Source organism: Aegilops tauschii, chromosome 4 (genome assembly GCF_002575655.3).
Source record: "Aegilops tauschii subsp. strangulata cultivar AL8/78 chromosome 4, Aet v6.0, whole genome shotgun sequence".
In the NCBI taxonomy this organism is placed as follows: Eukaryota; Viridiplantae; Streptophyta; class Magnoliopsida; order Poales; family Poaceae; genus Aegilops; species Aegilops tauschii.
In genome coordinates, this window is record NC_053038.3 from 14,206,445 (window position 1) to 14,230,525 (window position 24,081).

At 47.7% G+C, this 24,081-nt stretch overlaps 3 protein-coding genes across 3 annotated transcripts; 1 reads left to right on the plus strand and 2 right to left on the minus strand.

Annotated features, from left to right (window-relative positions):
- Positions 1–519: 519 nt before the first annotated feature.
- Positions 520–4,899, plus strand: LOC109786373 (receptor-like serine/threonine-protein kinase SD1-8). Its single transcript, XM_045227209.1, has 7 exons — positions 520–1,804; positions 2,757–2,876; positions 2,978–3,105; positions 3,238–3,451; positions 3,537–3,774; positions 3,907–4,039; positions 4,241–4,899. The coding sequence occupies exons 1-7, from the start codon at positions 535–537 to the stop codon at positions 4,550–4,552; spliced, it is 2,415 nt and encodes an 804-aa protein (XP_045083144.1). The 5' UTR covers positions 520–534; the 3' UTR covers positions 4,553–4,899.
- Positions 4,900–5,786: 887 nt separating this feature from the next.
- On the minus strand, positions 5,787–9,763 carry LOC109786369 (receptor-like serine/threonine-protein kinase SD1-8). Its single transcript, XM_020344937.4, has 7 exons — positions 8,301–9,763; positions 7,619–7,738; positions 7,388–7,515; positions 7,038–7,251; positions 6,715–6,952; positions 6,450–6,582; positions 5,787–6,280 (listed from the first exon to the last, which is right to left on the minus strand). Exons 1-7 carry the CDS (start codon positions 9,670–9,672, stop codon positions 5,969–5,971), a joined length of 2,517 nt encoding a protein of 838 aa, XP_020200526.3. The 5' UTR covers positions 9,673–9,763; the 3' UTR covers positions 5,787–5,968.
- Positions 9,764–14,726: 4,963 nt separating this feature from the next.
- Positions 14,727–16,092, minus strand: LOC109786371 (1,4-dihydroxy-2-naphthoyl-CoA thioesterase 1). Its single transcript, XM_020344941.3, has 3 exons — positions 15,846–16,092; positions 15,526–15,717; positions 14,727–15,057 (listed from the first exon to the last, which is right to left on the minus strand). The coding sequence occupies exons 1-3, from the start codon at positions 15,981–15,983 to the stop codon at positions 14,905–14,907; spliced, it is 483 nt and encodes a 160-aa protein (XP_020200530.1). The 5' UTR covers positions 15,984–16,092; the 3' UTR covers positions 14,727–14,904.
- Between the last annotated feature and the right edge of the window lie 7,989 nt (positions 16,093–24,081).

Below are 24,081 nucleotides of genomic sequence, written 5' to 3' on the forward strand. Positions count from 1 at the left end.
GGACGATGCTGACGCGACCAGTATTAAGAGTTGAGCGCGTCGCTGCAAGGACGGTGCTGCCACGACCGATGACGCACGGTGCTGCGACCAATGACATTTGATGTCACGAACTAAGTGTGTTGTTGCGAGGACGGTGAGGGAGATGCTGTGAGACGAAGGGCGGCGGCATCGCGATTGACAGGGGTTGCACCGATGCTGCGAGTGAGAGGACACTGTGCCGCAACGAACCAACGATTGTGATGGGACGGGGCGGCGGCAAGGTCAGGCGCGACCATGGCGAGGTTTCGAACTCATCTTGGTCTCAGTTGCTACAAGTTGACGTGACGCTGCAAGCGGGAGCAGAGGAGGTTCTATGCGTGTGGTACGTGGACGGTGAAGGAGACGGCCGGTGCAAGAGCGATCTTACGATAATCCTAAGCCGGTGACCGGCGATCCTAATCCCCAAACCGTAACTGCTCTTGTATAAAACGTGGGCACAGACTCACTCCACCGTTACGTTCCCTCGCATACTCTCGGTGAAGCACGCACAAGATCATGAGCCAAAGCCTCGGCCACCACCGACTCTTGCTCGCTTTTCTGTCCGTGCTGCTTCTCACAGCCTCGGCGGTGGCCGACAGCACGTTGACGCAGCAGAGGGCCATCGGCGGCGACCAGAGGCTGGCCTCGCCCGGCGGCGCCTTCCAGCTCGGCCTCTTCTCCCTCGCCAACAACACCAAGTGGTTTCTCGGCATATGGTTCACCGCCTCCCCGGACGCCGTCGTCTGGGTCGCCAACCGCGATAGCCCGCTCGACGGCTCGTCCTCCGGCATAGTAGCGCTCAGCGGGCGAGGGGCCCTCGTGCTCCTCGACGCCGCCAGCAACAACGAAACCATCTGGTCGTCCAACTCCTCGGCCGCTGCGGTGGCGCGGCTCCAAGACGATGGCAACCTGGTGCTCGCGGACGCGGCCGGCGCCGTCCAGTGGCAAAGCTTCGATCACCCGACCGACACGTTCCTCTCCGGGTCGTGGGCCGGGCAGGACCTCCAGACAGGCGCCGTGTGGTCCGCCTCGTCGTGGCGCAGCGCCGACGACCCGTCGACCGGCGACTTCCGGTACGTGATGGACACGCGGGGCTCGCCGGAGCTGCACGTCTGGAGGAAGGGGCGAAAGACGTACCGCACGGGCCCGTGGAACGGGGTGCGGTTCAGCGGCTGCCCGGGCATGACCACCTTCGAGGACCTTGTCGAATTCCAGTTCACCCACACCGGCGACGAGGTGTCGTACGTGTACCGTGACCGCGTCGGGTCGCCGGTGTCCCGCATGGTCCTGACCGAGTCCGGCGAGGTGCAGCGCATGGTCTGGAACCCTGCGACGCTCGCGTGGAGCGTTTTCTGGTCGGTGCCGAGGGACCAGTGCGACGTCTACGGCGTGTGCGGCCCGTTCGGCGTGTGCAACGCGGTCGGCGCCGTGGTGTGCGGATGCATCAGGGGGTTCCTGCCGAGGTCGCCGGCGGAGTGGCGCATGCGGAACTCGTCCGGCGGGTGCGCCCGCAGCACGCCGCTTCAGTGCGGCGACGACGGTTTCTACGTTCTGCACGGTGTGAAGCTGCCGGAGACGCACAACAGCAGCGTGGACGCCGGCGCCTCGCTCGCGGAGTGCGGCCGGAGGTGCCTGTCCAACTGCTACTGCACGGCGTACGCCGCGTCGGACATCCGTGGCGGCGGGACTGGGTGCATACAGTGGTTCGGCGAGCTCATGGACACGCGCTTAGGCGACGACGGCCCGGATCTGTTCGTCAAGCTGGCAATGTCTGAACTTCGCCTAGGTAATTAAACCCTCTACACTCCTCAGCATGGATCGCTGGAACCAGATCGATTTCATCCAAATCTTATTCACCTTATCTGTTTTTTTTTCATCAATTCATCTTATCTGTTCTGATGAGGTAGGGAGTGGTTGGGGGCCTTCAAAAAAAATTGCAATAGCTTATTTCCCATGATCAGAATGATGGATGAAGACACACTATCAGCACAAACTGCTAGGATTAGAGATAACTTCTTTACCGTGACTTGAGTTACCAATTCGACAAAACAAAACATGTTGTATCTTTCGGTTGAAGTCATGAAATCAGACTTTTTGAGCTACCAGTTAAAACATCATCTTGTAACTATCGGTTGAAATCATGAAATCAGACTTTTTTGTTCATGAACAAAATGTTATTCCGCAAGTGTTGATTTCGAGTTCCAGAATCATGGCATTCACATTATCTGTTTTTTTTACATCAATTTATATTATCTATCGGGATGAGGTAGGGTTAGACTTAGGGGTTTTCTGCAAACGTGGAGTGGAGTGGGGGTGGTAGGGGTCTTTTTATAAAGATGGCACAACTTATTTCACATACGTTTGGTCAAAAACGATGGATGACACCATCATCACGAACTGGTCGGAGTAGGGATATTCTAACTCCTTTGGCGCAACTTCAGATACCAATTAGACAAAAATAATTCATGTTGTAACTTTCAATTGAAGTCATGAAATCAGACTTTTTGAGTCACCAGTTAAACAAAAAATAATGTTGTAATTTTTGGTTGAAGTCAAGAAATAAGACTTTTTGTTCATTAACATATTGATATTTCAGTCCCTGGAGGTAAGGACCTTGTCAATCCTATGCCATGACAAACATGCCAAGCTCACACAATATGATGCACCATATACTAGTACAATGGCTTAAGGAGTACACAATTTTCGCGCGTTTACACTACGTCTGCATCTTAATTCAGAGACAACCAAGACCAACAAGCTTGTCGTGGTCATCGTCGCGGTGATAACAACATTTGCGTTGCTTCTGTTATTACTTGGCCTCCTGATCTGGAGAAAGATCCGGCAGCGGAATAAGCAAGGTGAGTCAAGAGTCCTTGGTGAATTCGTTTCAGGAGGATAACCTGAAACTACTTGCTCTATCTATTGCTCATGTATTATGGCTTCCTGCTCCATTTTCCAGTCACCGAGTTTGATGACATCGTGAGAGGCGAGTGTCCAGCATACCATCTCGAAACCCTTAAAGCCGCCACTGACGGATTCTGCCCCAAAAATGAAATAGGATGTGGTGGCTTCGGCACTGTCTACAAGGTGATAATGCTTGTAAAACCCATGTGAAATCAGACTGAAAATTTCCTATGCTCGTATAGACAACATGTGGATAGTACTAGTCTTGTCGTACTTGCATGACAAATGTATTGATTAACTGGATTTCTTTGTTAGGGTCAAATGATAGATGGCCAGGAAATTGCAGTGAAGAAGCTGTCAGCAGGGAATAGAGTGCAAGGTCTGAAGGAGTTCAAGAACGAGGTGGACTTGATCGCCAAGCTACAACACCGCAACCTCGTACGCCTGCTCGGCTACTGCATCCACCACTCCGAGAGGATACTAGTCTACGAGTACATGAGCAACAAGAGCTTGGACACCTTCATTTTTGGTATGTATGACATGTCTGACTGACTGCAGTATACCAGTTACTACCATTTATGATGAGAAATTCAATTGTGTGAATTCGCTAACAGATCCGAAGAGACGCGCCACCTTGAGCTGGAAGACTAGGATGGACATCATCTTCGGCATTGCCAGAGGGCTTCTCTACCTTCACCAGGACTCGAGGCACACGATGATCCACCGAGATCTCAAGGCAGCCAACGTTCTCCTCAATCGGGAGATGGTAGCCAAGATATCGGATTTCGGAATCGCCAAGTTGTTCAGCAGCATCGGCGACCATCAGGTCACGGAAAGGATTGTTGGGACATAGTAAGAACTGCAAACCTTATATAACACAAACAGTGGAAAAGTATTATAGTTACGTCGACTCTTTGTTTCTTTTCAAGTGTGCCCATGATGGATTCCCTAACTGATTTTTATGCTGCCCGTGTGTGGCGGCAGCGGTTACATGTCACCAGAGTACGCCATGGACGGAATGGTTTCGTTCATGCAAGACGTGTACAGCTTCGGTGTGCTGTTGCTAGAGATCATCAGTGGCAGGAGGAACCAACGGAGTTTCAACCTCATAGCTCATGTAAGTACTGAATTACCTCCTGCAACTAAATAGAAACCGTCAAAATGAGTTTTGTGTGATTTTATAAATTTCACACGAACTCGAAATAGCGTGCCTAGACGGCCAAAGTCCCAACCCCATTTTTTGAACCAAGGAACACATCATGATGGAATCGCGTTGAATTCCACAGTGATATTAACAAGCATAATAACCTTTTTGCAGGCATGGATGTTATTTGAGGAAAACAAGAGCTTCGAGCTCCTTGACCCAGCCATGTGCAATGGCTGCAGCCTGACGGAGCTAGAGCAGGTCGCGACGTGCATCCAAGTAGGGCTACTATGTGTTCAGGAGAGCCCGAGCCAACGTCCGCAAATGGCTGCCGTAATACCCATGATGTCGCACCAACAGGCGTTGGAACGACCACTTCGGCCGGTGGTATGCATGCCCGTGAGCACTCTTGCGGACCTTCTCAACGTGCAGGAGGACACATCCGGCAAAGTTGAGCTGACCATCACAAACCTTGAAGGACGATAGGCTGGATGCAAGGCAAGCTGGAACCAAAGATTGAAGACGTTACTGATGACTTTCTCAATGTTATTGGGTAGGACACGTGCATGCACGCCAAGAACATAATAACTGTACATGTTGCAATTCAGGCGACCACACACACTATGACCCTGTTCAGAGACCCACCACTCCACCACTCCGCTCCTGGAGCTGGAGTCAAAAGGCACAGAGCTGGGAAACAGATGCTCCAGCTCCTTGTATTTTTAGGAGCTGGAGTGACTCCGAACAGGGCCTATGTGTACGTGGTTCAATACTATGTGGGTTTGTACTATTAGTTTTCTGAAACATGTGTTTTTAGTATTTTACAACATCACATGAGACCCACCTGGCCACCTTATAAGTTGATCTCTACCTCCTTGCTTTAGCAATGTGTGACTGAACCTTATGTTGGGAATCGTTTTGGAATTTCAGAAATTTTAGGGTGGTTCTCATGCACACATGGGCCATCATATCACTTCAATGAAACAGATGAAACTTTTGTGATATTCTTTGTTGTTGAAAGCAGAAGGCAAGCGTGCTCGAGCTGAACTTCCGCGACTGCTTGTTTCGGCCAGGTGTATGCTCAACCTTAAACGTGGCTGATCTCTCGAGAAGATCTGTCAATGGACCATTTTCTAGCTAAGCTTGTTCTCTTGATGATGTGATTGATCTCTCGGGAAGATGGATAGATACTACTACAACCTCATGTATTTACTATTTGTAATGGGGCTCTAGCATTTGCTTAATTTTGTTATATGTCAAAAGGCCGCAGTGAAGTTGGCCGAGGGAGGATGCAGAAAAAATGCACATGCTCTTGAATCTTGAGTACTACACGAAAACCAATAGTAACAGTACTCACAAAAGTACTGGGGGCTAAACGTTTCCTTTGTTTAAGGTTGGCGTTAAAATGGACCATTGACCGATCCTCTCAAGAGATCAACCACGTTTAAGGTTGGGGATATACCTAGCCGAAACCAGCACTGGCAGAAGTTCAGCTCGAGCAAGCTTGCTTCCTGTGTTCAACAACAAAGAACCTCACACAAGTTCCACCCGTTTCATTGAAGTGATAGGATGGCCCATGTGTGCATGAGTCTAAAATTTCTGAAAATCCAAAGCATTGACCAACACAAAGGTTCAGTCCCACATTGCTAAGGCAAAGAGGTCAGCTTATGAGGAGGCCAGGTGGGTGGTATGTGATGTCGTAAAATACTACAAACACATGTTAAAAAAAAACCTACACAGCCACATAGCATTGAACCATATACATATAGCGTGTATGCTTGCGTGAATTGTGACTTGTACAATCATTACGTTTTTGGGGTGCATGCACGTGTCCTACCCAATGGCATGAGAAATTGTAAGTAACGTCTCCAATATTTGGCTCTAGCTTGCCCTAGAGCCATCCTACCGGCCTTCAAGGTTTGTGATGGTCAGCTCAGCATTGCCGGACGTGTCCTCCTGCACGCCTAGAAGGTCCACCAGAGAGCTCACAGGCATGCAAACCACCGGCCGAAGAGGCCGTCCCGGCGCCTGTTGTTGCGACAGCATGGGTATTATGGCAGCCATTTGCGGTCGTTGGCTCGGGCTCTCCTGAACGCACAGTAACCCTACCTGGATGCACGTCGTGGCCTGCTCTAGCTCCGTCGGGCTACAGCCGTCCCGCACGGCTGGGTCAAGGAGCTCGAGGCTCTTGTTTTCTTCAAATAGCCCCCATGCCTGCAAAAAGATTATTATGCTTGTCAATGCCATTGTGGGATTCAAACAAACGGGGTTGGGACTTTGGTCGTCTTGGCATGGTATTTTGACATCGGATGAATTTATAAACTCACACAAGACTCATTTTGACTATTTTGAATTCAATTGCAAGAGGCAATCGACTGCTTACATGAGCAATGAGGTTGAAACTTCGTTGGTTCCTCCTGCCACTAATGATCTCCAGCAACAGCACACCGAAGCTGTACACGTCCTGCATGAACGATACCATGCCGTCCATCGCATATTCGGGTGACATGTAACCACTGCAGCCACACACGGGCAGCATAAAAATCAGTTAGGGAATCCATCATGGGCACACTTGAAAAGAAACAAAGAGTCGACGTAACTATAATACTTTTCCACTGTTTGTGTTATATAAGGTTTGCAGTTCTTACTATGTCCCAACAATCCTTTCCGTGACCTGATGGTCGCCGATGCTGCTAAACAACTTGGCGATTCCAAAATCCGATATCTTGGCCACCATCTCCCGATCGAGGAGAACGTTGGCCGCCTTGAGATCTCGGTGGATCATCGTGTGCCTCGAGTCCTGGTGAAGGTAGAGAAGCCCTCTTGCAACACCGAAGATGATGTCCATCCTAGTTCTCCAGCTCAAGTCAGCGCGCCTCCTTGGATCTGTTGGCAAATTTACACAATTGAATTTCTCATCATAAATGGTAGTAACTGGTATACTGCAGTTAGCCAGACACGTCATACATACCAAAAATGAAAGTGTCCAAGCTCTTGTTGCTCATGTACTCATAGACCAATATCCTCTCGGAGCAGTGGATGCAGCAACCGAGCAGGCGTACGAGGTTACGGTGTTGCAGCTTGGCGATCAGGTCCACCTCATTCTTGAACTCCTTCAGACCTTGCACACTGTTTCCTGCTGATAGCTTCTTCACCGCGACTTCCTGGCCATCTTCCATTTGACCCTGAGAAAGAAAATTCAGGTAATCAATGAGACATTTGTCATACAAGTACAACATGGCGAGCACTATCCGCATGTTGTCCATACGAGCATAGGAAATTTTCAGTCTGATTTCACATGGATTTTACAAGCATTATCACCTTGTAAACAATGCCGAAGCCGCCGCGCCCTATTTCATTTTTGGGGCAGAATCCGTCGGTGGCGTCTCTAAGGGTTTCGAGATGGTACGTCAGACACTCGCCTCTCACCATGTCATCAAAGTTGGTAACTAGAAAATGGAGAAGGAAGCAACAATACATGAACAGCTGATAGAGCAAGTAGTAGTTTCAGGCTATCCTCCTGAAACAAACTCACCAAGGAAGGCAACTCACCTTGCTTACTGCGCTGCCGGATCTTTCTCCAGATCACGAGGCCAAGCGATAGCAGAAGCAATGCAAATGCTGTTATCACCGCGGCGATGATCACGACGAGCTTGCTGGTCTTGGTTGTCTCTGAAATTAAGATGCATGTCCAGTGTAAACGCACGAAAATTGTGTACTCCTTAAGCCATTATTATACTAGTATAAGGTGCATCGTAATGTGTGAGCTTGGCATCTTTGTCATGGCATAAGATTGACAAGGTCCTTATCTCCTGGCACTGAAAATATCATTCTGTTAATGAACAAAAAGTCTGATTTCTTGACTTCAACCAAAAGTTACAACATGAATTGTTTTTGTGTAACTGGTAACTTAAAAAGTCTGATTTTATGACTGCAATCGAAAGTTACAGCGTGAATTATTTCTGTCTAATTGGCAACTCAAAAAGTCTAATTTCATGACTTCAATTGAAAGTTACAACATAATTTTTTTTGTCTAATCGGTACTGAAGTAAGCTAAAGGAGTTATAATATCTCTACTCCTACCATTTCACGACGATGGTGTGTTTGTCATCTGTTATTTCTGACCAACCTATTTGCATGTAATGTATGTGAAAAAAGTCGTGTCATTTTCGTAAAAGGACCCCTACCATTCTACTGCACATTTTCGTAAAGAGAGAGTAGAGTGTTTAATTACCTAGATGAAGGTCAGACATTGCCAGCCTGACGAATAAATCCTGGCCGTCGTCGACGAAGCGCGTGTCCATCAGCTCGCCGAACCACTGTATGCACCCGGTCCCGCCACCTCGAATGTCCGACGCGGCGTACGCCGTGCAAGAGCAGTTGGACGAGCACCTCCGGCCGCACTCCGCGAGCGATGCGCCGGCGTCCACGCTGCTGCCATGCGTCTCCGGCAGTTTCACGCCGCGCAGGGTGTAGAACCCGTCGCCGCCCCCGCACTGCAGCACCGTGCTGCGGGCGCACCCGCCGGACGCGTTCCGCATGCGCCACTCCGCCGGCGAACTCGGGATGAAACCCTTGATGCAGCCGCACATGACGGCGCCGACCGCGTTGCACACGCCGAACGGGCCACACGCGCCGTAGATGTCGCACTGGTCCCTCGGCCCTGACCAGAAGACCCGCCACAACGCGCCGTCCCAGACCATGCGCTGCATCGCGCCGGACTCGTTCAGGACGAGGCGGGACACCGGAGAGCCGACGCGGTCGCGGTACACGAAGGAGACCTCGTCGGCGGTGTGGGTGAACCGGAACTCTACCAGGTCCTCGAAGGTGGTCATGTCCGGGCAGCCGCTGAACCGCAGCCCGTTCCACGGGCCCGTCCGGTACCTCTTGCTTCCATTCCTCCAGACGTGCAGCTCCGGCGAGCCCCGAGTGTCCATCACGTACCGGAAGTCGCCGGGCGACGGGTCGTCGGCGCTGCGCCACGACGAGACGGACCACACGACGCCCGTCCGGAGGTCCTGCCCGGCCCGCGACCCGGAGAGGAACGTGTTGGTCGGGTGGTCGAAGCTTTGCCACACCGCGACGTCGGCCGCGTCCGCGAGCACCAGGTTGCCGTCGTCGCGGAGCTGCGCCACCGACGCCGCCGCCGAGGAGGAGCTGGACGAGGACCAGATGGTTTCGTTATTGCTCGCGGCGTCGAGGAGCACGAGGTCCCCTCGGCCGCTGAGCGCGACTATGCCGGAGGACGAGGCGTTGAGCGGGCGATCGCGGTTGGCGACCCAGACGACGCCGGCCGGGGAGGCAGTGAGCCATATGCCGAGAAACCACCTGGTGTTGTTGGCGACGGAGAAGAGGCCGAGTTGGAAGACGCCGCCCGGCGAGGCCAGCCTCTGGTCGCCGCCGATGGCCGTCCCCTGCGTCAAGGTGCTGTCGGCGACGGCCGAGGATGTGAGAAGCAGCACAGACAGAAAAGCGAGCGGGAGCCGGTGGCGCCTCTGGCTCGGCCTCATGGTCTTGCGCGCGTCGTAGCTTCGCCGAGAGTAGAGGAATGTAGCAATCAACAAGTCGCTCAGCACTGAACCTTGGTGATATCGTGATTTGACCATTTCACGCTGGAACTGGTCCGGCTGCCAGGTGTACGCTGAACCTTGGGCCAACTCCAACGCCAGACGCGAGCCAACCTGTGGTTGAATGATTAGAGGGATCAGGGTTCAAGTCTTCGTGCTCGCATTATTTCTGGATTTATTTTAGGATTTTCGGCGATGCGCTTTTCGTGGGAGGAGACGTCCCTGTCGACGACGAGGCGCCTACGGTGACTTTGTAAATTTAAAGATGACATGCCGGCTCAGTCTCTCGGAGGTGCTAATAGTGGTAGAGTGTGCCTATGTGCATTCATAGAGATGCGTGTATGCGCGTATGTATGAGCGCTTGCGTCTGTATTGATGTTAAAAACAAAACTCCAACGCCCGACGGTAAATGGACATCCGTTTTGTCTGGTTCGTTTGCGGGGGTAAAACGGACATGAGTGTCCGTTTGCGGTCGTCCGCCGGTCATCGCACCCAACGACCCGACACATTTGACAAAAGCATCCGGATTTAAACTTAAATTCAAATCTAAAAAAGACATAATAAAGCAACTAAATTTAAAATGATGACTATATATTACGTTCAATGCACGGCCGAACGGTTCACATGCATTAAACTTAAAACATTAAAAAAAATGAACTTAAACTCCAAAAGAAACCCTAGAATGGCCGTTGCCGCCATCCTGACTGCCGTGTTCACTGGATGCCGTCGTCGCCGTCTCCTTCGCCCGTGCTAAGGTCGATGAAAGGAGGCGACTACCATAGATGGGCTGGTGGCGCCTACGGCGGCTACACTCCAACGGGGCGTTAGTGGCACGCGGGGCGGTGACCATGTATCAGCACCAACCCACACGACCGGCGTTGACACCAACTCCGGCGTACACAGCACGATCGAAGTCCACATTCTCGACTGGCCACCGCCGCCGTGTTCCACCGCGGCTCCGCGTCGTCCGACTCCTCCATCCCCTCGAGCTTCGGGATGGTGACGTCACCGGCGGCTGACAGTGCCATCTGAACCTAAAGGTCGTCCCACTGCTCCCGTTGGCTCCGCTCGTACTCCCTCTCGAGTCCTCGAGCACCTTCCTCATTGGCTCCTCCTCTTCGGCCGTCATCGGTTGATGTGGTCGTAATGGGGGTAGCGAGGGCGCCTGCGCGCACGGGGAGGGTTGGGAGGACGCTTACGAGGTGTGCACTGGTGACGGGCTATGAGCACGGCCGCCACACGTAGTTCTCATCCCGGAACGAGGTATCCCAAAGGGGCGAGTCCACGTCGTACCTTCAGTCGTCGACGAGATGTGCCGGGAGCTAACGTCGTCGGCGATTGATCTCCAAGAGCCGGGCGCGGGCGCTCGTCGGGACCAGTGGCGAAGCCAGGATTGAAGCAAACCCCGGGCCCATTTCCCCCTCAAAACATAGATGAATCTTGAGTTATAAGTACCCAAAAATACCTCGTAACATTCCCCAAAATTAAACCCATTCGTAAACAAACAAACTAAATCTCAATTGCTCAATAAATCTAGAGTTTAAACTCAATGGTTAACGACCCGACAACATAGATAAAACATAAAATAATAATAATAATAATAATAATAATAATAATAATAATAATAATAATAATAATAATAATGGTGGGATACAAAAGAGTACCAAATCAATTATTTCCTTCATCTGTGGCTCCCATAAACATATCAAAGGTAGAAGAAGAACCAACACCTTCAAGGCGTCAGAAATATAGTTTTAGAAGAAAAGGCATAGAAATCATGTGAAATAATTATCATTGACTCAAATCTAAAAAAATAACACTAGGTCGAGGTAAAACCCTTTGCGAGACCTTCCAGGACATAGAACTCATGTGAAATAATTATCATTGATACAAATCTAAAAACTTACCACTAGGTCGAGGTAAAACCGTTTACCAATATGTGTTGATTTTGCTTCGTCTTTCTTATTTATCTTATCCCCGTCCACAATAATTTACCTCGTGAGTTCTAGGAGGGTTGTCTTACATGCTTCCTCACCTGGTGTTGGATGGCATGTGGACAAGATGGAAATAGGATTGTAGTAAGATAGTAAATTTTAGGTACCTTCATTTTCGTTTCCATGTTCAAACTAATGCAATATGATATGCAAAGTTCCCCAAATAAAGAAACACGATTTAGATTGTTACGAACCTTCACTCTCTGGCAGAATGGGAATTCTTTTCTTGATACCTCTCATCCTTATGCCGACAGAAATGAAGTGAAATGGGAAGACCATGAAATACAATTTCCACACCTTATATCTTTGTTGTGCCCTACTTTTTGTTCCTTTCCTATGTTCCACAATGATGCAAGCGCAAATGAAGACAACCAAAATGCCACAGACACAACTTTCACTCTTGGCTCAACAATCTTTTCCTCATAGTTGAGTCTCGAGTGAAGTCCGTTTGGCTAAGACCTTGAACACTGAAACCGTCTAAGATTCAACCATGTACTATCGAAAACGTCTAAGATTCAACCTTCCACGCTCCTGGAACCAATTTTCACCGAGTAAGCCGGCTTTGACTCGTTGATTGTCGAATCAGTTATCTTAGTCAACTTTTTTGTCAAGTTTTGTAAAAAAAAAGTGCCCAGAAAAATGTGAAAAATATGTAACATCAACACTAATATAGTGATCATTCCAGATATTTTTGCCTAACAAATTAAAAAATACCCTAAAAGTTCAATTCCAGCCCTTTTTTGTCCAAAAAAATGAAAGTGTCTAAAAAATTTGAAAAAACTATTGTAAAATCAACACTAATATAGTGATCATTATGGTAAGTTTCAGATATTTTTGCCAAAGAGATTTTTAAATACCCTGAAATTGCAATTTCAACACTAATGCTTTGCCGAGTTGGAACTGACTTTCCCCGAGTTTTCCAAGAACTAAGGAAACCTGGAAATTGCAGTAGTGATACACATAGACTAATATGTATTTTTTACTAACAATTACTTAGTATAGATATATTATCAGTTCAACATGTTATACTGAAGTCCAAGACATACAGTCATAACTTTGCTCATCCTCGACCAATAAATTTGCAGAAGTCATATGGACACTAACCAGATTCACGGCCCTTTGAGTGTACCTAAATAGCTTTGTATGGTTCATCTCTAAGAGGGCGCCATCTCCCAAACTCTAGAGCAGCATCATCGAGCAGATAAACTCCATAGTGTACCACAACAAAACAGTATATGCATTAGTTTGTGCCGAACACCAAAGAATGGTGATGAGCAATTGCAAACGCTCGTCAGGAGAATGTGGGCATCAAGACATGCACCAAGGCTATCATGTAGCCGGTTTAAGACCAGTCAGTTGATATCTTTGTATGTTTAGCAATCGAACTTTGACGTCTGGAATCAATTATTTTTCCAATTCTTGTAATTATTGAAGCCGACTCTATGACTGGACGCACGGTTCAGTTGTTGATCTGGTGTTGCTAGAGATGTATGGACCGGTTCCTTGGTTGAGTGCTAACTTTAGTCTATTGATTTGTGATTGTCCAGTTTACACCAGTGAAATAACACTGTACTGCACTGTAGTCCCAAGCGGGACCTTATGTAATAACAACCATCGTATCGGCCATATGCTTCCACATGAAGGAAGTTTTTCGCTGACATAAGTAAATGCTAGCAGAAGAAATTGGAATCAAAGGGAATCCACACGAAAAGCTTAAACAAGACTTCAGAAAAAGAGTGAAGGAAAACAGCAAGACCATTGCAAATTAAAAGATAGATTAAGCGCGTACAAGGAACTGATCGCCAAGACACTGAAATATGTGGCTCCCGCCAATACGTAGCAACTGAATTAAATGGTGAATACAGCGATGCACCAAACATGACTTGTCCTTGAAAAGTGGTTGCCCCAGGACCAAAGCAATCACCCGGTGCTCAAACTTCCTGTGAACCTGCACGCCAAATGTCTGAGTTGCGGTCTATCCAGCATCAGTCCAAATGTCTGAGTAAGATAGTAATTTTTAGGTACCTTCATTTTCGTTTCCATGTTCAAACTAATGCAATATGATATGCAAAGTTCCCGAAATAAAGAAACACGATTTAGATTGTTGCGCACCTTCACTCTCTAGCAGAATGGAAATCCTTTTCCTGATACCTCTCATCCTTATGCCGACAGAAATGACGTGAAATGGAAAAACCATGAAATACAATTTCCACACCTGATGTCTTTGTTGTACCCTACAATTTTGTTCCTTTCCTATGTTCTCAGTGAACAATATATGTAGCCAAGATGGGAAGAAAGGCGTATGTATATATGGACAAGTGGACCCGGCATTGACGCACAGTCGTACACCATTTAAAAATGCCAACAGATCTGCATATATCTGTAAAAGGAATAAATCCAAATACAAAAGGTATATATGATTACTATTTCCCTTTTCCTTATACTTTCGTGTTACTGCAAAATACGGCTGCTTAATTTCAGCAATGGTTTAAACGTTCTAAAAGGACACATAATTTATTCTATGTGATTTCATAGGGATAAGCGCCTAAAGAAAGTAGTTTTAACAGCTCCGTCAGTGCTGATGAGCTCACGGATAAAATTTTCGGGTGTTTCATCTCGAGAGCAAAATTTTATTTTGCGTTACTTTCTCTTAAGCGAACAGAACCTGCAGTTTATTTATGTCATGTCCGTTACTCTGCTACTTATCTTACAGTCACTAAGAAAGAGATATCTAAGAGTATTTCCAACAGTCAAATTTGATATCTAAGCGTATATGTGAACATTGTATGGCCCATTTCTTGCGTAGTATTTTAAGATCAAACTATTCAAATTCCGATTTTGTGAAACAAAGAAAAGCGGTACAGACTTTTGTGCACATTGTGTATCTTTTCTTAATGTCTGTTGATCTCTTATGTTCCTTTACGAGACTTTATAACCAAGACTGGGAAGACAGGGAAAAGGGGACCTGGTATTTATGGTATAGCCCTTTACATAGTAGGCCCTTTAATATATTTTTGTTGACAAAGGGTGAATTTTATTGGCTCAAAGGCCCTTTAATATATATACTGGAATGATGAATAAATACAAAATGGAAGCACATTCGAAATTAGTAATTGCTGGATAGTGAGGTTCATCAACCACACACAGGAAGATTGTTTCTGCCGAGTTGATCCATCAGTGTTCACACAAGCGAAAAGTAAGAAGCTTACAAGAATATTTTTTCACAGAATCACATATCAATGGATCATCCCATGTCAAGCTTAATTTGTCCCGAGTTTTACAGTTTAGAGTATTTTCTAAGGGATTCTCCCGCACTTTTCATCTCATCCGGCACGGGTAGATTACAGAGGAGCGTGACCCTTGCCTCGGCGATTTGAGGCCCTTCCCCCTGTGTGGATGCATCCATCTTCCATAGCTTCACCTCCCATACCTTCAAACCCATTCCAGCAGCAACTATTAATTTCTAGCATCCTTTCATCATTCAGATTTGATAGCGATACGCATCTATGGAAGATAGCTTTAACAATTCCTTCAATGTCAGTGAGATCAGGATATGTCGCATTATTCTCCTCTTAAACACCACAGAACAAGTTGCGGGTTGTTTATGCCAGCCACGTTAATTACACTGCCAAACTACCATACTTGATACTAACATGAAGTGGAATTCTGACAGTTGTTTCAGAGTATCAATGAAATACAGTATAATATCTGTAGCATACAGCATGCTTCAGTAAAAAAAAAAGCATAATCAGTTGGTTCAGTAAAAACACAATGGAATCGAAGGGAATCCACCCGAAATTGCTAGAGAAGATGTTGACAATTCCTAGTGGTTGGACTAAGCAATAGTTACATACAGAAAAAACAGAGGAAATAGCAGGGGGAAGCGAAATAATATAACCTGGGTGGAGCGGCCGATGTGGATGGGGACGGCGCGCGCGAGGACGGTGTCGCCGGCGGCGGCGCTCCGGAAGTGGTTGATGCTGAGCTGCATGCCGGCGACGCGGCGGTAGCCCGACGCCATGTGCGCGCCCATGCTTGCCAGGCCCTCCGCGATGAGCGCCGACACGCCGCCGTGGAGCACCTTGAACGGCTGCCGGCCGGCCGGCCACGAGAGCAAGCACACGCGGCTTCTTTCAGTTTCGGTACACGCACAAAAGAAACCAAAAAAAGCTCGCGAGGGGACTCGCTGATCGATGGCTGCAAGAGAGGAGAACGGACCTGGCAGCAGGTGTCCGTGACGACAAGGCGGCCGGTGAGACGCGACGGCGAGACCTCCTCGATCTCGAAGCCGAGGGCGCTGAGCGGTGCGTCCAGCTCCGCCGTCTTGCTGCCCGCCGGGGCCGTGGCGTCGCCCATGGCGCCGCCGGGGTTCGTTGGGTTGACTGGCCGAGCCGAGGCGCGGTCGGGGGAAGGGAAGGTGCGGGTGCCGTGCACGTGTGCGCGCGCGTGTGGTGGCCAGTGGGAAACTGCGAATGGGTCAGCGGCGCGTATGTATGTATGTATGGCCTTCGAAAAGTTTAGCTGAGAGTGACTGGCACGATCAAGACAGGGAGAATTCATTTTTTCGAGCCGACCCCACCAGATAGAACACCCCGCCTTAAAGCATCTACATCCATAATGTATAAATTTCGTCCCTCAAACATCCACAAACGCGTCCGGTCAGTGCCCAGATGTGCGTTTTGGATGATTGAGGGGGAAGTAGGGGGTCCGCTATAGATGCTCTTACCCACGATTTCTTTTTTAGAAACATCGAATACAGATACACACGCATGCACTCACACCATCACACGAATGCACTCACACAACGCCTATTGAAGACCTAGTGATACTCGATTGTGTTGACGAGCCCAGAAACAACTCAATCACCTACACTGCATTGCAAGGGAATTCGATGAGGAAACCATAATTTAGTCCAGCTTAGGATGATGGTGGAGAAACCCATTCCCCGATGCCTCCCATCCTTAAGCTAGCATGAACAAATGAAGACAATGGATACATTTGGTGATGTGACTCTCGTCTCTCTTATTGTGATCATCAATTCTTTTTCTCTAATTGTGTTTCTCTTTTGTTCTCTTTTTTTTATTTTTCTGGTGCTACATGTTTGGACGCTTTATATAGCGAAGAGGGGGATATATAAACATATGAAAAGTGGAGAATTAGGTGTCAATCAATCAATAATGTATTGGCATAGTCGTACATAGTAGGTGGTATTATTGCTTAGAGATAGCACTAGTTGAAAGAATTAAGAACCTAGCAGCATGTCTCCATGACGACGAGGCGGCCGGTGAGCCGTGACGGCGTGGTAGGGGGAAGGTCTAGGTGCGGGTTCTATGCACGCGCGCGTGTGTGTGTGCTCGCGGGTGAGGAATGAGTCAGGGTCGTGTATGTATGGACTTTTTGAAAGTTATTAGTATAGCTGAGCGTGACTGGCACGGTCGAGGTTGGGAGAATTTGGCGAGAGACGTGGAGCAATAAGGGGTTATTTGGTTCCTAATCACATCTTACCATGCTATGTCACATTTTAAGTTAGATACTTTAATCAACTTAGCTAGCAGGTGTTTGATTTTAACAATATTTAAGCGAAGATTTTTTTTGTTTGAGAAATAAACACATATGTCATACACATGAAAAGTGTCGCAAAATTCCCTTAGGCAAGCAAAAATGTGGTTAAGATTTTGAACAACCAAGGTAAGACAAGTAAAGCAAAAATAGTATGGCAAACAGTAACAAAATTAGTCACCAACCAATTAAGTCCTTAATACCTTTTTTGTATTTTGGAGCCAACGCCACCAGATAGTGAGAGTACACCCGTATGTACCTACAATTCAGTGATTCTTTGCTGCAAAGTCAAATCCAATAAACGCAAGAACTCTATCGACTATGTTGCATTGCTACCCGCAAAAAAGAAAAGGACAATGCATTGCTAGGGTGTCCGTTTTCTCTTAGAGAAAACCACAAGTTAGTCTAATTTAGGATAACAGTTCAAAAATCATTTCCTTGATGCCTCGCATCCTTAAGCCGACATGGATAAATGAATACAACATAAACATTAGGTGATGCTAATATTCTACCACAATGCTTGAGTTGGCACGAGCTCAGGTAGTCCATGCCTTATCATCAGCTCCTTGTGGTGGCGTACGTCGGGGCCAAGATGCTTCGATCACATCGCCCGAACCGATGCCGCCTCACAGCATTGCGGCAGGGCCCATTTGCCCTGCCCCGTTTCGTCGTGGCTCGCCCGGGGCCGCGGAAACCTATTACGTGGCGCCTGCCGCCTGGGGCAGGGCCTGCCAGCTCCGCACATGGCGGCATGTGCCACGTGTTGGCTGGCGCGCCTGCCGTAACAGCCCAACTGGTCTTTTTTGCCATTTTGACTCATTGATGGTCCTTTCTGTCAATTGCATTCGTCGGGTGGTTCTTTTGGACAAAAATTCAAAGAGAAGGTGTGGGTGTTGTGCAGGTGTGCGTGTGGTGGCCCGTGGGAAATTGCAAATGGGTCAGCGCCATGTTTATATGTATGGCCTTTGGAAAGTTGATATGTTGGGGGTTTTAAGAACAACCGTTCTTTTTTCTTTTTTTGATATGTTGGGTTTTTTAAGAACACCCGGACTTACCAACAGTTTTTTTTTTAGAAACATATTGTAGATTACAAGTCAGACGTACACACACGCACTGACGCACCCATACTCACACCATCACACAAATGCAATGGCACAGTGAACTACGTGCCTGAGTAGTCGAACCAAGGAACAACTCCATCACCTAGTATAATGCATTGTTAAGGAATTCGGTGCTTGTTTTCTCTGAGAGAAAACCACAATTTAGTCTTGCTTATTATGATGATGCTGGAGAAATCCGTTCCCCGATGCCTCCCATCCTTACGCTAACATGAACAAATGAAGACAATTGAAACATTTGATGATCTGACTCTCGTCTCTCTTATTGTGATCATAGATCTTTTTCTCTAATTGGTGTTTCTCTTCTATTTTCCTTTTCTTACTGTTTTGGTGTTGCATGTTTGGACGTGTTATATAGCGAAAATGGGGATATATGGACATAGGAAAAGTGGAGAATTAGGTGCCAATCAATCAATACTGTATTGGCATAGTCATACATAGTAGGTGGTATTATTGCTTAGAGATGGCACTAGTTGGAAGAATCAAGAACCTACATCATGTGTCCATGACGATGAGGCGGCCGGTTGTTTGGGAACGTAGTAATTTCAAAAAAATTCCTACGCACACGCAAGATCATGGTGATGCATAGCAACGAGATGGGAGAGTGTTGTCCACGTACCCTCGTAGACCGAAAGTGGAAGCGTTAGCACAACGCGGTTGATGTAGTCGTACGTCTTCACGATCCGACCGATCCAAGTACCGAACGTACGGCACCTCCGAGTTCAGCACACGTTCAGCTCGATGACGTCCCGCGAACTCCGATCCAGCAGAGCTTCACGGGAGAGTTCCGTCAGCACGACGGCGTGATGACAGTGATGATGTTGCTACCGACGCAGGGCTTCGCCTAAGCACCGCTATGATATGACCGAGGTGGAATATGGTGGAAGGGGGCACCGCACACGGCTAAGAGATCAAGAGATCAATTGTTGTGTCTAGAGGTGCCCCCCTGCCCCCGTATATAAAGGAGCAAGGGGGGAGGCCGGCCGGCCCTGTAGGGCGCGCCAGGAGGAGTCCTCCTCCTCCTAGTAGGAGTAGGACTCCCCTCTTTCCTACTCCTACTAGGAGGGGGAAAGGAAGGGCGAGAGGGAGAAGGAAAGGGGGGCGCCGTCCCCCCTCTCCTAGTCCAATTCCGACCAGAGGGGGATGGGCGGGCGGCCTGCCCTAGGCCAGCCCTCTCTCTCCACTAAGGCCCATAAGGCCCACTATTTCTCCCGGGGGGTTCCGGTAACCCTCCGGCACTCCGGTTTTCTTCGAAACCACCCGGAACACTTCCGGTGTCCGAATATAGCCGTCCAATATATCAATCTTTATGTCTCGACCATTTCGAGACACCTCGTCATGTCCGTGATCATATCCGGGACTCCGAACTACCTTCGGTACATCAAAACACATAAACTCATAATACCGATCGTCACCGAACTTTAAGCGTGCGGACCCTACGGGTTCGAGAACTATGTAGACATGACCGAGACACGTCTCCGGTCAATAACCAATAGCGGAACCTGGATGCTCATATTGGCTCCCACATATTCTACGAAGATCTTTATCGGTCAAACCGCATAACAACATACGTTGTTCCCTTTGTCATGGGTATGTTACTTGCCCGAGATTCGATCGTCGGTATCTCAATACCTAGTTCAATCTCGTTACCAGCAAGTCTCTTTACTCGTTCCGTAATGCATCATCCCGCAACTAACTCATTAGTCACATTGCTTGTAAGGCTTATAGTGATGTGCATTACAGAGAGGGCCCAGAGATACCTCTCCGACAATCGGAGTGACAAATCCTAATCTCGAAAACGCCAACTCAACAAGTACCTTCAGAGACATGTAGAGCACCTTTATAATCACCCAGTTACGTTGTGACGTTTGGTAGCACACAAAGTGTTCCTCCGGTAAACGGGAGTTGCATAATCTCATAGTCATAGGATCATGTATAAGTCATGAAGAAAGCAATAGCAACATACTAAACGATCAAGTGCTAAGCTAACGGAATGGGTCAAGTCAATCACATCATTCTCCTAATGATGTGATCCCGTTAATCAAATGACAACTCATGTCTATGGTTAGGAAACTCAACCATCTTTGATCAGCGAGCTAGTCAAGTAGAGGCATACTAGTGACACTATGTTTGTCTATGTATTCACACATGTATTATGTTTCCGGTTAATACAGTTCTAGCATGAATAATAAACATTTATCATGATATGAGGAAATAAATAATAACTTTATTATTGCCTCTAGGGCATATTTCCTTCAGTCTCCCACTTGCACTAGAGTCAATAATCTAGATTACACATTAATGATTCTAACACCCATGGAGTCTTGGTGATGATCATGTTTTGCTCATGGAAGAGGCTTAGTCAACGGCTCTGCAACATTCAGATCCGTATGTATCTTGCAAATCTCTATGTCTCCCACCTGGACTTGGTCCCGGATGGAATTGAAGCGTCTTTTGATGTGCTTGGTTCTCTTGTGAAATCTGGATTCCTTTGCCAAGGCAATTGCACCAGTATTGTCACAAAAGATTTTCATTGGACCCGATGCACTAGGTATGACACCTAGATCGGATATGAACTCCTTCATCCAGACTCCTTCATTTGCTGCTTCCAAAGCAGCTATGTACTTCGCTTCACACGTAGATCCTGCCACGACGCTTTGTTTAGAACTGCACCAACTGACAGCTCCACCGTTCAATGTAAACACGTATCTGGGTTGCGATTTAGAATCGTCTAGATCAGTGTCAAAGCTTGCATCGACGTAACCATTTATGACTAGCTCTTTTTCACCTCCATAAACGAGAAACATATCCTTAGTCCTTTTCAGGTATTTCAGGATGTTCTTGACCGCTGTCCAGTGATCCACTCCTGGATTACTTGGTACCTCCCTGCTAAGCTAATAGCAAGGCACACATCAGGTCTGGTACACAGCATTGCATACATGATAGAGCCTATGGCTGAAGCATAGGGAACATCTTTCATTTTCTCTCTATCTTCTGGCATTGAGTCTGACTCAACTTCACACCTTGTAACACGGGCAAGATGTTGGGGAACGTAGCAGAAATTCAAAATTTTCTACGCATCACCAAGATCAATCTATGGAGTAATCTAGCAACGAGGGAAGGGGAGTGCATCTACATACCCTTGTAGATCGCGAGCGGAAGCGTTCAAGAGAACGGGGTTGACGGAGTCGTACTCGTCGTGATCCAAATCACCGATGATCCTAGCGCCGAACGGACGGCACCTCCGCGTTCAACACACGTACGGAGCAGCGACGTCTCCTCCTTCTTGATCCAGCAAGGGGGGAGGAGAGGTTGATGGAGATCCAGCAGCACGACGGCGTGGTGGTGGAAGTAGCGGGATCCCGGCAGGGCTTCGCCAAGCGCAAGCGGGGAGGAAGAGGTGTCACGGGAGGGAGAGGGAGGCGCCAGGGCTTGGATTGCTGCTGCCCTCCCTCCCCCCACTATATATAGGGCCAAGGGAGAGGGGGGCGCAGCCTTGGCCCTTCCTCCAAGGAAGGGTGCGGCCAGGGAGGAGTCCTTCCTCCCCAAGGCACCTCGGAGGTGCCTTCCCCCTTTAGGACTCTCCGTTTATCTTATCTCTTGGCGCATGGGCCTCTTGGGGCTGGTTCCCTTGGCCCATATAGGCCAAGGCGCACCCCCCACAGCCCATGTGGCCCCCCCGGGGCTGGTGGACCCCTTGGTGGACCCCCGGACCCCTTTCGGCACTCCCGGTACAATACCAATAAAGTGCGAAACTTTTCCGGCGACTAAAATAAGACTTCCCATATATAAATCTTTACCTCCGGACCATTCCGGAACTCCTCGTGACGTCCGGGATCTCATCCGGGACTCCGAACAACTTTCGGGTTACCGCATACTAATATCTCTACAACCCTAGTGTCACCGAACCTTAAGTGTGTAGACCCTACGGGTTCGGGAGACACGCAGACATGACCGAGACGACTCTCCGGTCAATAACCAACAGCGGGATCTGGATACCCATGTTGGCTCCCACATGCTCCTCCATGATCTCATCGGATGAACCACGATGTCGAGGATTCAATCAATCCCGTATACAATTCCCTTTGTCTATCGGTATGTTACTTGCCCGAGATTCGATCGTCGGTATCCCGATACCTTGTTCAATCTCGTTACCGGCAAGTCTCTTTACTCGTTCCGTAACTCACATCATCCCGTGATCAACTCCTTGGTCACATTGTGCACATTATGATGATGTCCTACCGAGTGGGCCCAGAGATACCTCTCCGTTTACACGGAGTGACAAATCCCAGTCTCGATTCGTGCCAACCCAACAGACACTTTCGGAGATACCTGTAGTGCACCTTTATAGCCACCCAGTTACGTTGTGACGTTTGGTACACCCAAAGCATTCCTACGGTATCCGGGAGTTGCACAATCTCATGGTCTAAGGAAATGATACTTGACATTAGAAAAGCTCTGAGCAAACGAACTACACGATCTTGTGCTAGGCTTAGGATTGGGTCTTGTCCATCACATCATTCTCCTAATGATGTGATCCCGTTATCAACGACATCCAATGTCCATGGTCAGGAAACCGTAACCATCTATTGATCAACGAGCTAGTCAACTAGAGCTTACTAGGGACATGGTGTTGTCTATGTATCCACACATGTATCTGAGTTTCCTATCAATACAATTCTAGCATGGATAATAAACGATTATCATGAACAAGGAAATATAATAATAACCAATTTATTATTGCCTCTAGGGCATATTTCCAACAGTCTCCCACTTGCACTAGAGTCAATAATCTAGTCCACATCACCATGTGATTAACACTCATAGGTCACATCACCATGTGACCAACATCCAAAGAGTTTACTAGAGTCAACAATCTAGTTCACATCACTATGTGATTAACACTCAATGAGTTCTGGTTTGATCATGTTATGCTTGTGAGAGAGGTTATTAGTCGACGGGTCTGAACCTTTCAGATCCATGTGTGCTTTACGAATATCTATGTCATCTTGTGGATGCTACCACGCGCTACTTGGAGCCAGTTCAAATAACTGCTCTACTATACGAATCCGGTTTACTACTCAGAGTCATCCGGATTAGTGTCAAAGTTCGCATCGACGTAACCCTTTACGACGAACTCCTTTTCACCTCCATAATCGAGAAAATTCCTTAGTCCACTAGATACTAAGGGTAAGTTCGACCGTTGTCATGTGATCCATTCCCGGTTCACTATTGTACCCCTTGACCAACTCATGGCAAGGCACACTTCATGTGCGGTACACAGCATAGCATACTGTAGAGCCTACGTCTAAAGCATAGGGGACGACCTTCGTCCGTTCTCTCTCTTCTGCTGTGGTCAGGTCTTGAGTCTTACTCAATACTCGCACCTTGTAACACAGCCAAGAACTCCTTCTTTGCTGATCTATTTTGAACTCTTTCAAAATCATGTCAAGGTGTGCGTTCTTTGAAAGTATCATCGGGCGTCTTGATCTATCTCTATAGATCTTGATGCCCAATATGTAAGCAGCTTTATCCAGGTCTTCCTTTGAAAAACTCCTTTCAAACAACCCTTTATGCTTTCCAGAAATTTTACATCATTTCAGATCAACAATATGTCATTCACATATACTTATCAGAAATGTTGTAGCGCTCCCACTCACTTTATTGTAAATACAAGTTTCTAACAAACTTTGTATAAACCCAAAAACTTTGATCACTCCATCAAAGCATATATTCTGACTCCGAGATGCTTGCTCTAGTCCATGGAAGGGTTGCTG

What these genes read in the sequence shown, in the direction of transcription:
- LOC109786369 (XM_020344937.4), bottom strand. Translation starts at nt 9,672, where the DNA reads ATGGTCAAATCACGATATCACCAAGGTTCAGTGCTGAGCGACTTGTTG. An exon ending in CTTGGACACTTTCATTTTTG is followed by an intron (nt 6,953 to 7,037) that starts GTATGTATGACG and finishes ATTTGCCAACAG; the next exon opens with ATCCAAGGAGGCGCGCTGAC. An exon ending in GTTTCAACCTCATTGCTCAT is followed by an intron (nt 6,281 to 6,449) that starts GTAAGCAGTCGA and finishes ATCTTTTTGCAG; the next exon opens with GCATGGGGGCTATTTGAAGA.
- LOC109786373 (XM_045227209.1), top strand. Translation starts at nt 535, where the DNA reads ATGAGCCAAAGCCTCGGCCACCACCGACTCTTGCTCGCTTTTCTGTCC. An exon ending in GCTTCGGCACTGTCTACAAG is followed by an intron (nt 3,106 to 3,237) that starts GTGATAATGCTT and finishes TTTCTTTGTTAG; the next exon opens with GGTCAAATGATAGATGGCCA. An exon ending in GTTTCAACCTCATAGCTCAT is followed by an intron (nt 4,040 to 4,240) that starts GTAAGTACTGAA and finishes ACCTTTTTGCAG; the next exon opens with GCATGGATGTTATTTGAGGA.
- LOC109786371 (XM_020344941.3), bottom strand. Translation starts at nt 15,983, where the DNA reads ATGGGCGACGCCACGGCCCCGGCGGGCAGCAAGACGGCGGAGCTGGAC. An exon ending in TCACGGACACCTGCTGCCAG is followed by an intron (nt 15,718 to 15,845) that starts GTCCGTTCTCCT and finishes GCCGGCCGGCAG; the next exon opens with CCGTTCAAGGTGCTCCACGG. An exon ending in ACATCGGCCGCTCCACCCAG is followed by an intron (nt 15,058 to 15,525) that starts GTTATATTATTT and finishes ATGGGTTTGAAG; the next exon opens with GTATGGGAGGTGAAGCTATG.